The 13,126-nt window shown below is 34.5% G+C and overlaps 1 protein-coding gene across 2 annotated transcripts; it reads left to right on the plus strand.

The window, feature by feature from the left end:
* Positions 1 to 2,169: 2,169 nt before the first annotated feature.
* On the plus strand, positions 2,170 to 12,284 carry LOC7491060 (protein RRP6-like 2). Of its 2 annotated transcripts, XM_024592565.2 has the most exons (14): positions 2,170 to 2,966; positions 5,176 to 5,331; positions 5,694 to 5,852; positions 5,968 to 6,051; positions 6,608 to 6,687; positions 6,873 to 6,923; positions 8,024 to 8,132; positions 8,589 to 8,671; positions 8,887 to 8,932; positions 9,080 to 9,167; positions 9,270 to 9,439; positions 10,007 to 10,255; positions 10,337 to 10,438; positions 10,920 to 12,284. In XM_024592565.2, exons 1-14 carry the CDS (start codon positions 2,280 to 2,282, stop codon positions 11,574 to 11,576), a joined length of 2,721 nt encoding a protein of 906 aa, XP_024448333.1. In that variant the 5' UTR covers positions 2,170 to 2,279; the 3' UTR covers positions 11,577 to 12,284. The 2 variants fall into 2 exon arrangements, with proteins under 2 accessions (XP_024448333.1, XP_024448334.1); XM_024592566.2 differs by lacking the exon at positions 6,873 to 6,923.
* Positions 12,285 to 13,126: the final 842 nt, after the last annotated feature.

The following is a 13,126-nucleotide window of genomic DNA, read 5'->3' on the forward strand; positions in this document are numbered from 1 at the left end:
TATAAAAAAATATAATTCTTAGTATAATATTTTTATTAATATATTTTTTTAACAAAAAATATTACTTTCATTAGTTATGTTACATGAAAACTATAAGCAATTAAAATTAATATCCAAAAATAGTATACCATAATATCTCTTTAATCCAAACCTCCTTCCCTTATTAATTTATTATTCTTTTACAAAATATTTTTTTATCAGAATTTTTGTTTTTTAAACAAAAAATTATCATCATCAAAGCAAGTTTTATAAAATAAAATAATAAATTGATGATTTCGACATGAATATATTAAGAAAATAAATATAACAATCTTGAGAAAAATCATATGAAAAATTTACAACAAAAAAATTAAAAATAAATATTTTATCCATATTTTAGAAAACTATGCATATTAGGTTGATACATAATTATTTTGAAAACAATTGTTAATATCACCACGAGGATGCTGATATTATTTTAAAACAATAGCTTTATGTGGATTGTTATTTAAATATCATTTAAATAAATTTATTTAAAAGTAATTCAATTACAAAATGTAAAAAACAATGAGATTTTAAAAAATAAAATTAAATGACGCATAATTTATCTATCATTTTTCTAGTCACCTGAGCAAGGTCCAAGTTTTTTGATCTCAAAAACCCATATATCAATATTTTTTCACGAAAACAAATGATAAAGGACATCCCATGAACCTTTATAACTACGTTTTAAATAATAAAACACATTCTAGCTGACCAAAGATCTCATAATAAGATAAAATTAATTTTTTTTCTAAACTCCAATCTATTTTTTTTCAAGATCATACAAGGTGAAACCAACCTCCATTAAGTTCCTTATTAAAGTTATTGGTGGCTGATTACTTAAAAGTTTTCTCTTAGCTTAATTTTCTCTGATCATTTTCTCTTTTATTTTTTAGGATGTAAATGAAAAATTCAAAATCATAAGGTACCAAATGTAAGAAAAAAAATAAAAAACTAAAATTGAGAGACCAAAATGTAGATTTTTGTGTCCTTTGAACAATAAATATTTGAAAAAGATTGTCATTTTTATCTATGTTAATTTTGATCATTGTTATATTAATTTTAGTTTTTTTATTTTAAAATAATTTCAAACTCTTCCATGAAAAATCAAGATGCCATTTAATATTGAGACAACTCACAACATCCCAGAATCACAAAAAATCAAATTGAAAGAAAAAAAGTTTGAAAATCAAAATTCATGGAAATGAGGCTAAAAAAATGCACAATAAATAATGCTATAAATAATAATAAAAATATAAGATGATGCATAGAAACGTACACCACCTATTTTAGTTTCTTTTTTAATTAATGTCAATATTCGCAAAGCATTTGGCTAAATGATATTATTAATATTGCTTTCATGCGAATGTAACCAAGGAAAAAAAATGAAAAACAAATGAAACACATCACATGAATTGCATTTAGAATCTCTCTGTTTCAAATCTCAATTATAGTAATTGTTTTATAAACTTTACCCATTAATAAAAAAAAAAAGTAACATAACAATCACTACTTTCATTTAGGGCAATAATTTTAATTTCAGTTCAGTTTTTATAAAAAAAGTAATTAAACTAATTTTTTTAAACCAAAACCGGTTTAAACCGACCGGTTTCGGTTTCTGTTCAGTTTTTTTAGGACAAAAATCGGTTCAAACTGGTTTTGCTCGGTTTTTTTGGTTTGACTCGGTTTTGGCTCTTTTTTTTTCCGGTTTGGCTCTTTTTTTTTCCCCGGTTTGGCTCGGTTTGGGTTCGGTTCGGTTTTTTCGGTTTCAGGCTTATAAAACCGAAACCAAACCGAACCGGTCGGTTTTTTTAAAATTTTAATCAGTTTTTTTTCATGGTTCGGTTTTTTCAGTTATTTTTTTTTTGATTTTTTTAATTTAATTGATTTTTCAATTTTTTTATTTACCCTTACTTTCATTAATGTCTAGATAATAATAATAATAATAATAATTTCTCCTAAATTTAACAAGGAATACATGTGTCCATTGCCCATGCCAAAAACCGCCCCCTCATGTAAAAAATTCACAGAATGCACATTCTCTCCCTGTTTTTACCAGTGTCCACGTGCTGTTCACTCATGTCACGTGACACAAAACTTAACAGCCTCCCTCTCCTTCTTTCCCACTATAAGTTATAACACTGAAACAGACCACTCTCATGGAAAATGTCACGCGCTTAAAGCCCAAGCTCTAACTAAACCCCCGCCTCTAAAACCCTAACAAGAGTCTCCTACCCTTCTCCCTCATCACTAAAACGATGACCCAAAACGACGGCGAACCGGCAGAAGAAGAATGCCCCCCAAAACCCCAAACTTTACAAACCCTAACGGCTACCCATTTATCCAGTTCAATCTCGAACCTCTCCGCATCCTCTCGCGCGATTCCGTCAAACAAAGACTTCCATTTCTACTACAACTTCGACGAATTCAAGGTCCCGATTCAAGAAATCGCAGCGAAATCCCAGTCGCTACTCGAATCAATCGGGTCTTCCTCTTCAAATGATTTATTCAAAGAGAAATTACAGTTCCCTAGCGATGTCGACATCGACGAGGCTTATGATTGGTTGGTGAATGTAAACGACGAGATTTTTGAGCGTTTTGATACTTCAATTGATGAATTCAAGAGAGTCCGAGAGGAAACGGGTCGGGCTGTGGACGTGGATAATGAGGATGGGTTTCAATTGGTGCTTGGGAAGAAGAATAAGAGGTTAATGAAGGAAGCGTTGAGTGATGACTCGGCGAGTTGTGCTGGTGTTGACTCAGGAGTGAAAGTGGCGGATAACAAGAAGGGGATTTTGGGAAATAAGGCGAAGGTCCCGTTTCATATACCTACGATAAGAAGGCCGCAAGAGGAGCATAATATTTTGGTTAATAATTCGAATAGGGGTTTTGAGCATGTTTGGTTGGAGAGAAGCGAAGATGGGTCGAGGGCTATTCATCCACTGGTTAGTGATTTACACATTTTTAGATTTCTAAATTGTGCTATAGGGTTTGATTCACCTTGTTAATCTGCTTTTTCACGGTCATTATTATATTTGTAATGTTAGACTTCTGTAAAGCATGCATTCAGAATTGTGTATCTTTAAGGCTTTTCTCAAGTATTATTGACTAAAAATGTTACCAATTACAATATAATGCATGGCAGGGTTAACCCTTGTGGTGGTGAGTAGTCAATTGGATAGTAATTGTAAGGAAAGGCTGAAGGGCTGAAGTGTTAAAAATTAATTTAGATAAATTCATATTTTTGAGCAGTCTGTTGATTGTATTTGGTAAAAATTGTGCAATGTGGCTAGCATCTGCATACATGGTTGAAGAAGTGAAAAAATCCACTCCCTCTTTCAGAAAATTTTCTAATCTAATGGTTCTTCTTTTACAAATGTTTTGGGAAGTTAATTTGATCTCTATGGTTGTTTCCTTATCAAGCACATTGAATGACTTCTGATCAGTTAGCATCTCTAAATATTTTGATTACTATATAAAATGTAATCTTTGTATCGTGTCTGTATTCAAAGAAGTTTTATTGATCTTTACCATCATAAGCATCTCTTGCTGCAATCTTTACCAATGTTATCCAGATTGCTTTTTGGATCGCACAATTCTACACCTTTGCATTCCAAAATTCACCCGACAATTTTACCCTCTAAAAAATTGTACTAGAATGGGAACAGTAATTGAAACACCAAACTCTTTAAAATCTTTGGCAGTGCATTAACTTATTCTCGTTATATTCTCAATTATTTGGTAATTGAGCTTTGGATATTTGACCAAATGGTTTGAAAAACTTCAACACTGAAGAAATGTCTTTTCATGGGCTTGATTTGATTATGGACCAAATCAAGTGTTAATTTGATGGCCTTGATCAATAACTTATCTTATATATGATAACTGTGTTTTATTAACCAGCTGATTTTTCTACAAAAATTCTCTTTATATGTGACTTAATAGTAAGGAATACTGGAATTCTGTAGTTTTAATATTCATAAAAATATAGATCAAAAGTGTGGACATAAAACTCAAAGACGGATGGGTGAGGGAAGGATGGAGTTGCACATTTTAACTTATTCTAGTTATATTTGTATTTTTAAAACATAATTTTAGTAGTATGTAAATTTTTTCGGTATTTATGATTTGATGTTTTAAACACTCCATCAAGCCTTCTTAAGAAAGTAATTTGAACAACCTTGATCTTTACCTTAAGTAGCTCTGAACACCTTAAATATCTAGCTTTTATTTTTAGTTCTTTACAATTATTTGATGTTACTATTTCCTGTAACATGATTCCTGAGCTGCAGACATAGTGAATGAAGTTAATTTTAATTGATTTACCTGAAACTCACTCTAATCTGTTCAATATTTACCTCTACCCTTTCTCCACTTTCCTCTTTTTGCTTGGAAAGAGTTCCCAGTTATTTCCTCAGGATTCATTTGTTACTTTACTTTCTAGGTGCTGAACTGCCCCCCATGAGATCTGTTGGGCGCATTGCTTGCAAATTGCCCTGGCTTGTCTAGTAACATGCATAAGAGCAGCATACCTTCTAATTTGCTTATTTGGCAATATTCTGTGCCAGAAGGTTTTAATGTCCTTGAAAGGTAATTTCAATGTCCTTGAAAGGTAATTTCAATGACTGGGAAACCTTTCCTTTGACAGGAGCTGGGTTCTTCTATTTCCCTCTCAGCCTGAGCAACCTTGATTGAGGGATGTGAAGCAATGCTGAATCACCCATAGGTTTTCATCACATCTAGAATTCATAGCTAAGACAGATGCTGACTGTTCTATTCATGAATGAGCTATTTGTTTGCCTTATCCATTTACATAATCAGGTGGCCTTCTGATTATGTGTGTGCTATGCATGGTTATGTATCAATTTGTAATGGATTCTATTTATCCAACAGAATATATGTTCATGTTACATCATTGACTATGTTTTGGTACATCATAAGGGTTTGAAGGGCTGTTGGTTGTATTTGTTTATATAATGATGCTGTCTGGAATTTGTTTACCAATGTGATATGGTTTGGATCTAGCTATTCATTTGTTATTCTCATTCCACATCAGTAGCTTTTTGCTTACTTCATTCTTGTATTATTTGGTTATGATTTCTGAAGATAGAAGACTCTAATTAGCTTCTTATTATTCCTCTCTCATGTGTATAGGAAAAGCTGTCTGTTCTTGATTTTGTGGATAAAAGAATTGGGGATGTTGAGCCTGCGCCACCTCTTCCAACAGAGAGTACTCCATTTAAGCTTGTGGAAGAAGTCAAGGATTTGAAGGAGTTGGCAGCTAAATTGCGTGGTGTAAATGAATTTGCGGTAAAAACTGAGTATTTCAATTGTCATTATTAGTTATAACCTTTGAATAACTAAACTAGAAGTTGTATGATGCCATTTTCTTTCTTTCTTGAGTCCTCAAATGCACAACCTCGTGTTACAGTATTGCTGCTTTCCTCCTGTGATTACTTTTTTTGTTATCATAAAATTTTGCAATCACTCTTGAAGGTCCAATTAATGGGCATATATGTTACTTTATAGGATTACTTGTAAACAAACTTCAGTCATAGATGATGGCTTCATTTAATTGTTTTGTATGTCCTACATGCCAGTTCAATGTTGACGTTTGCTTCTTTGTTTGTTTACAAATTGTGGAGTATAACCTTTTTTGATCCAATGGCTAGGTTGATTTGGAGCACAATCAGTATCGATCTTTTCAAGGATTGACATGCTTGATGCAAATTTCAACTAGAACCGAGGATTTTATTGTTGATACATTAAAACTTCGAATACATGTTGGCCCATATCTTAGGGAAGTTTTCAAGGATCCTGCCAAGAGAAAGGTCTGGTATTGAATTTCTGCTTTCTATTTCCCTCCCTCCCTACCTCCCTTCCCCTCTCTCTCTCTCTTTTTTATGTCAGGTTTGTCATATTTGTGATAGAATTTAATTTAATTAGGTCATGCATGGAGCAGATCGAGACATTGTGTGGCTTCAACGTGACTTTGGCATATATATCTGCAATCTGTTTGACACTGGACAGGTCTCGTACTTTGACTTTATTGCTTCTCTTAACCACTTGATTTTATTTTTCTTGCTACTCAACAGTTCTTTATTTCAACATCATATACAATGACTCTGTAAACTCGTTTTTTCAATGGTTTATCCAGAAAATCTGGGATCATAGTGGGATCATAGCTAGTTGATGGTTTGGGTGTGCCAATCTGGTAGTATGTCGTGTGATCTTGTGCAATTTGATTTTTCTTATACACTCACCACCTTTTCTGTCATTAAATAAATTACGCCAGCCATTTTTTGTATTATTTAAAATGTAGTTTCTTGTTGTCAATATATGCCTCTATGAATCAAGCGAGGCTAGAGGTCTTACTCTGGAAATTACAGATCAGAAGTCAATTTTCTGTGTCCCTTTAAAACAAAGTGTCGGACCCTTATTCTTGCACATCTTAGCTGATAGATTTACCAGAATTTAATTATTTTATTTTTCATGACCTCAATAATTTCTTCTTTTCTCCTTTCTCGTTGAATGTTCATTAGCATTTAGTGCTTCTTTTGATTAACACTTTTATTTCCATCCCTAGGCCTCGAGAGTGCTGAAGTTGGAAAGAAATAGTTTGGAGTACCTTCTACATCACTTTTGTGGGGTCACTGCCAAGAAAGAGTAGGTCCCCATGTAATCACTTGATCTGCCACTGCTTATGGTTTGATTCATATAACTTTGCACATACTTGTATGCTTAAATTTACCAGAGTACAACGAGTGTTTGTGTTTTTTTTTTTTCCGGTTTGGTGTGTGTAGTTGTTTTTATAAAAATCCCAGTAGAGTTGACTTGTCTGTTCATGGTAGATACCAGAATGCAGAATGGAGACTACGCCCTCTTCCTGATGAGATGATAAGGTGAATTCATATTTTAGAAATTTTGTCTTTTGTTTTCCAAACATGCCACCCAGAGCATATGCTGGAGTCTTGAGCAACTATTTCATGCAATCAGTGAACAAGTGTGCTGGTGAATTCAGATTAATTAGATGGATCATTTTTCCCATTTGGAGTCAATGATAGTTTTGGTTTTTGCCAGACTTGAAATATAATCAACTAGTTGGCATAGGTCGCTTTTCCAGCTATGCAATCAAGGATACTTTCCATGCCATGTTATGATACAAGAATGTGTGATATTGAAAGACTACCAGTATGTTGCATGCAAAACCTCACCACCCCTCATAATGCTAGTGTAGTGTGACAGCTTTCCCACATGCAAAGATTTTCTTGTTTTTGCTGTTTTATTCACTCATGTCAAGTGTATATTTCAATCAAAATTGATCAATTTGTATGTCTGATTTTCTATTATACCAGCCAAAAGTTTTCATCTGTTGATCTGTTCTTTTGATACACAGATATCTGTTTCTGGATCAATGATGATTCTGTATTTGTTTTTTTCTATATATATATATCATTTAAGAAATTCTATTTAGATAATTGTAAATGTCAATTTGTCAATAGGAGAATGAGAAAATTGAAAAGGAAATCATGGAGAGAAAAAATGTGAGAAATTTTAAAAAATGAATAGAGGTGCAGAAAACATATTGGTTGAACTTTTCTATTTATTAGAAAAAGAGGAAGAAAAAGACCGGTGGTGGTTGCCGAGACCACAAGTGAGTGGATATGGAAATGGAAGGAAATTTCACTCTTTGAAGAGTAAGATGTTTCAGGCGTTTAATAACACATTGTTGGTATTTTATGAGAAAGTTCCATCTAGTGGTAAAGTTTCTTTTGTAATAATCTTCCAGTTGTGTAAGCTTGTTCTTCATCATATACAATTTGTTTTCTGGAAACAGGATGAATTAGGACTTGCATGGTGCTCTGAAGTCTTTCTAGTTTGCTCATATCTCTTAATGCTGTTTTATCATCATTGTACATCTCTATTATTGATGTTGGTTTAGGTAAATGTAGTCGATGTTAACTCTCTACAGTTATCTAATGGGCGACTTTTTTGGTGACAGATATGCCAGAGAAGATACCCACTATCTGCTGCATATATATGATTTGATGAGGGCATTGTTACTCACAAAGCACAGTGACAATGATAATGGCGATCCACCATTGGTAGAGGTATGGTTTTGATAAAAACAACAGGCATTTTCTAGATTGTTCAACCATATGAAAGAATGAGACGACAGAGACTGGGAGGATGGAATGTGACTATCATCTGTCCTTTCCTCAGTTTTGTGTGGGAGCTAGGTCTTCTATTTTGGTTGGCGTTATTCTTGCTTGGCGATATTGTTTGTATTTTTTTTATTCACACGTCTCTGGACAAGTGAAGACTCATACCAAAAATGGCAGATTGCTAGAATTTCTGTAAAATTGAGCATTGGATTTGGCATCACTATTTTATGTGGTTACAAGTCCTTTAATGCTGCAACCTTGATTTCTTCCATGTTATCTTTGATGGGAACTGGGAAGGCTTTCTTTCACCTGATTACTGGAGTCGATTATGATTTTAGAAATAGGTTATGGTCATTGTTGACTACAACATTACTATAACGAGTGAGTGATTGTTGATAACAGGTCTACAAACGCAGTTATGATGTATGCATGCAGTTGTATGAGAAGGAGCTTTTCACTGAAAATTCGTATCTCAATATGTATGGGTATGTTACAGACCATTTTACTTTAAGATTATATGTATCATCACATGAACTGTGTAATATTTTGTACAGCAATGCTTTTTTTTTTTTTCTTTTTTCTGTTAATTTGGCTGTTTCTGTGCCTTTTCTTTCTTTGGTATTTGCAATATCTTGAACATAATCCATCAGTGCTTAATTTCTATACTTTATTTCTGAGGTGCTGTTATGTCTTGATTTAGGTTGCCTAATGCTGGTTTCAATGCTCAGCAGCTTGCCATTGTTGCAGTAAGTAGTTGCCTTTTGTCATTTACTTAATTTGTCAAATTGAGTGAACTAACACTGCAATAGATACATCTTTGTTGCTGAGTTATTATAGACTCCTGTTTGGTTTAAACATGGATATTTTACCTACTTCATTTCTTTAATTTCCAGGGGCTTTACGAGTGGAGAGATGCCATTGCCCGTGCAGAAGATGAGAGCACGGGTTATATATTGCCAAACAAAACTCTTCTTGAAATTGGTAAGAATCTTCTCAAATTTGTTATAACTTCAACTTAGTGTGTTTGCATTCTTATGGTAAATGTTGACTCTTAAATCTTCTTTTGTTTGGAAATGGTGAAAGCCAAGGAGATGCCTGTTACGCCTAGCAAATTACGTCGACTGCTGAAATCAAAGCACTCATATATTGAACGACACCTTAGTTCTGTTGTTAGCATCATTAGGCACTCCATGCAAACCTCTGCTGCTTTTGAAGCTGCTGTTCAACATTTAAAGGAGAGACTCATGGAAACAGTAAGACTTGCTGCACATATTTGATGATCTCCACATATATATCATAGAGGTGTCTCAGCACTGAATTTAGAATTTATTATGAATCTTAACTTACAAAGATGCCTAAATTACGAGTTCATGTTAGAAATGGATTTAATAACTATTTAATTGAGGGCCATGTCCCCCTCCCTGGATGATGAGAGGCTGAGAATTCAACCTATCTCGTGTGGTGTTGCTTTGACTACAGTTTTGAAGAACAAAACTGTTGATATTCTTGAAAAAAGAAAAAAAATAGTGGGTTTTGATGCTCTAGCCAAAGTACTGGGTCTTGTGTGTTTAAAGTGAAGCGAACCTATTCACTTGAGATTAACAGAGTTGCACTCTAATTTGAAAAGTTGGGCAAGCAGAATGAGTCCAGGTCAATCTGAATTGACTGCATGGTTGGGCTTGTTTAATAACTGCTCGAAATTCTGATGGTCCTTGGATGTAAAGTTGTAATCATGTTTCCACTAAGTTGGAGAGTTGCTTTTACTTTTTTCTCCCCTTAGTGCCCTGTTTATTTGATAACTGAGAGGTATTTTTTTGAAGGCCTCACAAAAAGATACAGAAGTTAATGATGGTTGTGAAGAAAAAAGCGTTCATGGTGGCAATGGAATGAATGGCAGTGTGGCTGCTGAAACTTCTGTGCAGCTGAAAAGGGGGCTTCTGAAGCAGGGAAGCAGTATTGTTGAACTTGGCAAAGGTGGGCACGAAAGCTCTGCCAAGCATCATGGTGAAAATGGTGGAGTGAAGACTGGATCTAGTAGTTATATTTCAGATACATCTCCAGCAGCAAAGGTTGTAGATATTTGATAAGTAGATCGATATTTATCCTTGTTAGAGATCTTTAGACTAACATGTCCACCTTTTTCTGCTCAGGTTGCTGGAGCAACTGTTCAGATTCTAAAGAAGCCAACTGGTGCTTTTGGGGCCCTTCTCAGGGGTGCAGCAGCAAAGAGGAAACTTGGTACTGATAAAAAGGTGAACATTCTACCCTTGACTTTGCTTGCTCTTCAACAATCTAGACAGCGTTCACATAACCCAGAACATGGTAATGGATCTTTCACTAGGGTGGTCTGCCTTGTGGTTGAGTTTCTGAGTACATTAATTTTGAAAGGCATTAAAATCAGTATCACACACACTAAATGGAAGGTGCATGAATGGAAATGTTCTTGCCCATCTCTATCTGTTATTTTTATTTTTCCCACTGAAGAGTTTTTTTTTTTAAGGTTGGGGTTCTGTTACAAATTCTTTTTGAACTGTCCGCATTATTTAGCGTGTTCCTTTCATACCTTTGGTAATTCCACCACTACTCATTTATACCAGGGAACACAATTTGGGTGTCTTAACATGCTTAACTTATCAAGTCATCTTGATGCATCTAACTGCCTTTTATCCTTGTTTAAAACTCCTTTTATTCTATTTTTGACTTCTGGTTGACATTATTTTTAAAAATATTTAGGTCGGAGAAGAGGTCAAGTTAGAAAAGATAAGATCCTCAGTGAACCTTCCATTCCATTCATTTATGCCCAGAAATGAACCTCCAAAACCAGTAGTAGAAGAGCCCATTGTTTCAGAAATTTCACATCCTGAAGAATCTTTGGCTGTCCCAGCTACTGGTTCTAGTTTGCAAGATATAATAATGTTGGATGATGATTCGGATATGGAACAAGACACTCGTATTGGAGAACCAGAGAGAGATGATTCCAAGCCCACAAATGTCAACAGGGATGACATATCTTCAGGAACTGCTTTGGAAACAGACAAAGTTGAGGAACCTGTTTCTCTGTCAGATTTGTCTACAAGTTCCCAAAAGCGCTTCCAATCCAGTAATCAAAATAGAAGAACTGCAGAAGGTAAGAAATCTGGAGAATCAAGTAGTGTTTTGAAGCTGAAGCCATTTGATTATACTGCTGCACTCAGATTTGGTGAAGGCCCGACAGAAAAGTTGAAAGTAGGGAATGACAAAAATCAGAGGGACGTGCGTGTTTCTGTGGGTAAGATTAAAAGTTCTCCAGGAGCCCCAGTACAAAAGGATGATGAGACAGGAGAATTTCGCGAAGGCAGAAGACGTCAGGCCTTTCCCGCAAGTGGGAATAGGAGTGCAACATTCCGATGAGTGCGTTAGGAGTCTAGTTGTAGAAAACAATTAAAGATAATATCTTGTCAATGCTCTGAAATTTAAAACAACTTTTCACGTTACCATCCAATCCAGGATCGCAGCATTTTCCTCTTATGGATTCCTCGGATCATAAGCACCTTATACATTGGTGACAGCTTGTGTTTTCATGGAATTCATTCCGAGTGGTTGGTAGGCTTGTTAGGCTATAGGTTATGTGTGGAAAATCAGAGGCGTATTCTCTTATGTGTGGAAAAGGGATCAAGTTGGATCGGCAGTGATGGTGGGGGTAGGCATGCTTGTGGTGTTTGTGACTGCATGGGGGATTGAACGGGAAGGTGGGAAGCATTTATCATAGCGGCAGTCCGTCCTCTCGTCGCAGTGGGAGTGAGATGAATGGTTTCTGCTCAAGGCCTTGCATCGCCGATGAAGGCTGAAACTCATCACGTTTCTTCTATATTTAGGATGGGTGGAAGGAAGGACCTTTGAAGAATCTTCGGAGACCGACTCAAAAAGGAGAGACTGGCTGCTGCCGATTCCATTATTTGCGTTTTAAAACTCTCTGAAGAGCATTTTTCTTGTCCGGCGTGACTATTTTATGAAATTCCCTTTCTTTTACTATATTTAAAAGTCAACCATGAGCAGATGCATGTGAGTCTTGGGTATTAAAAGTCCTGGTGCTCGTTTTCGCTGCTAGTTGGATCAAAAGTATGTGATTGCTGTTATTTTTTTTCCGCATATGATAAAATATTTGAAATGAGAAGAAATAACCTAACTAGTATATCTGATTAAAATTAATCGTAAACTCGTTGCCTTGTTTAAATGGTGATTTGGTTTTAAAAAATAATCCATTGATTTAACCTCTAACTAGGTGCTTTAGCTTAGAACTAAAACTTTGGACAAGGATTAAGGTGGTGTTTGATCGCGTGATGTTTCAATTGTAGTTTTGTATATTTTTAAATTTGTTTTTATTCAAATTAATTGTGTTCTTGAATAGTTTGTTTTTATTCAAATTAATTGTGTTCTTGAATAGTTTTGAAGTGTTGATGTGAAAAATAAATTTTAAAAAATAAAAATTATTTTAATATATTTTCAAGCGAAAAATATTTTGAAAAACAACCTTTATCGATATCTCAAATTCTAAATCGTAAAAACATTTTAGGAGGTGAAATGAAAAGATAGAGACATTGTATTAACTTGGGTTAACACATGAAATTTACAAGCCAGGTGATGAGGATGATCACAATGAGTTAACTCAGTTAGACAATTTGTTTATTTCCTTTCCCTTCATTTATTCTCTTTTTGGTTGGGCCTTGATTGAGTCTTAATTGACCTTGAGTTGGATTAAATATTGAACTAAGAGTTATTCAACTAAGAAGCTTAGACCCAAGCCAATTTAATGTAAAGGATGAAATCGAAAAAAAAAACATCAAAATCTATTTTTTTCAAAGTAAAACAAATAAAAATAAAAGGAATAAGGATCAAATTTGACATAAAAATAAATAAAATCAAATGTTGAGAATGACATTGAAAAAAAAAATCAGTTAATA

The sequence above is a fragment of the Populus trichocarpa genome, chromosome 19, assembly GCF_000002775.5.
Source record: "Populus trichocarpa isolate Nisqually-1 chromosome 19, P.trichocarpa_v4.1, whole genome shotgun sequence".
Classification (NCBI taxonomy): domain Eukaryota; kingdom Viridiplantae; phylum Streptophyta; class Magnoliopsida; order Malpighiales; family Salicaceae; genus Populus; species Populus trichocarpa.

Coding starts and splice junctions, on each gene's coding strand:
- LOC7491060 (XM_024592565.2), top strand. CDS start 2,280: ATGACCCAAAACGACGGCGAACCGGCAGAAGAAGAATGCCCCCCAAAA. Junction 6,052..6,607: donor ATCTGTTTGACACTGGACAG/GTCTCGTACTTT, acceptor TTCCATCCCTAG/GCCTCGAGAGTGCTGAAGTT. Junction 8,133..8,588: donor GCGATCCACCATTGGTAGAG/GTATGGTTTTGA, acceptor TGTTGATAACAG/GTCTACAAACGCAGTTATGA.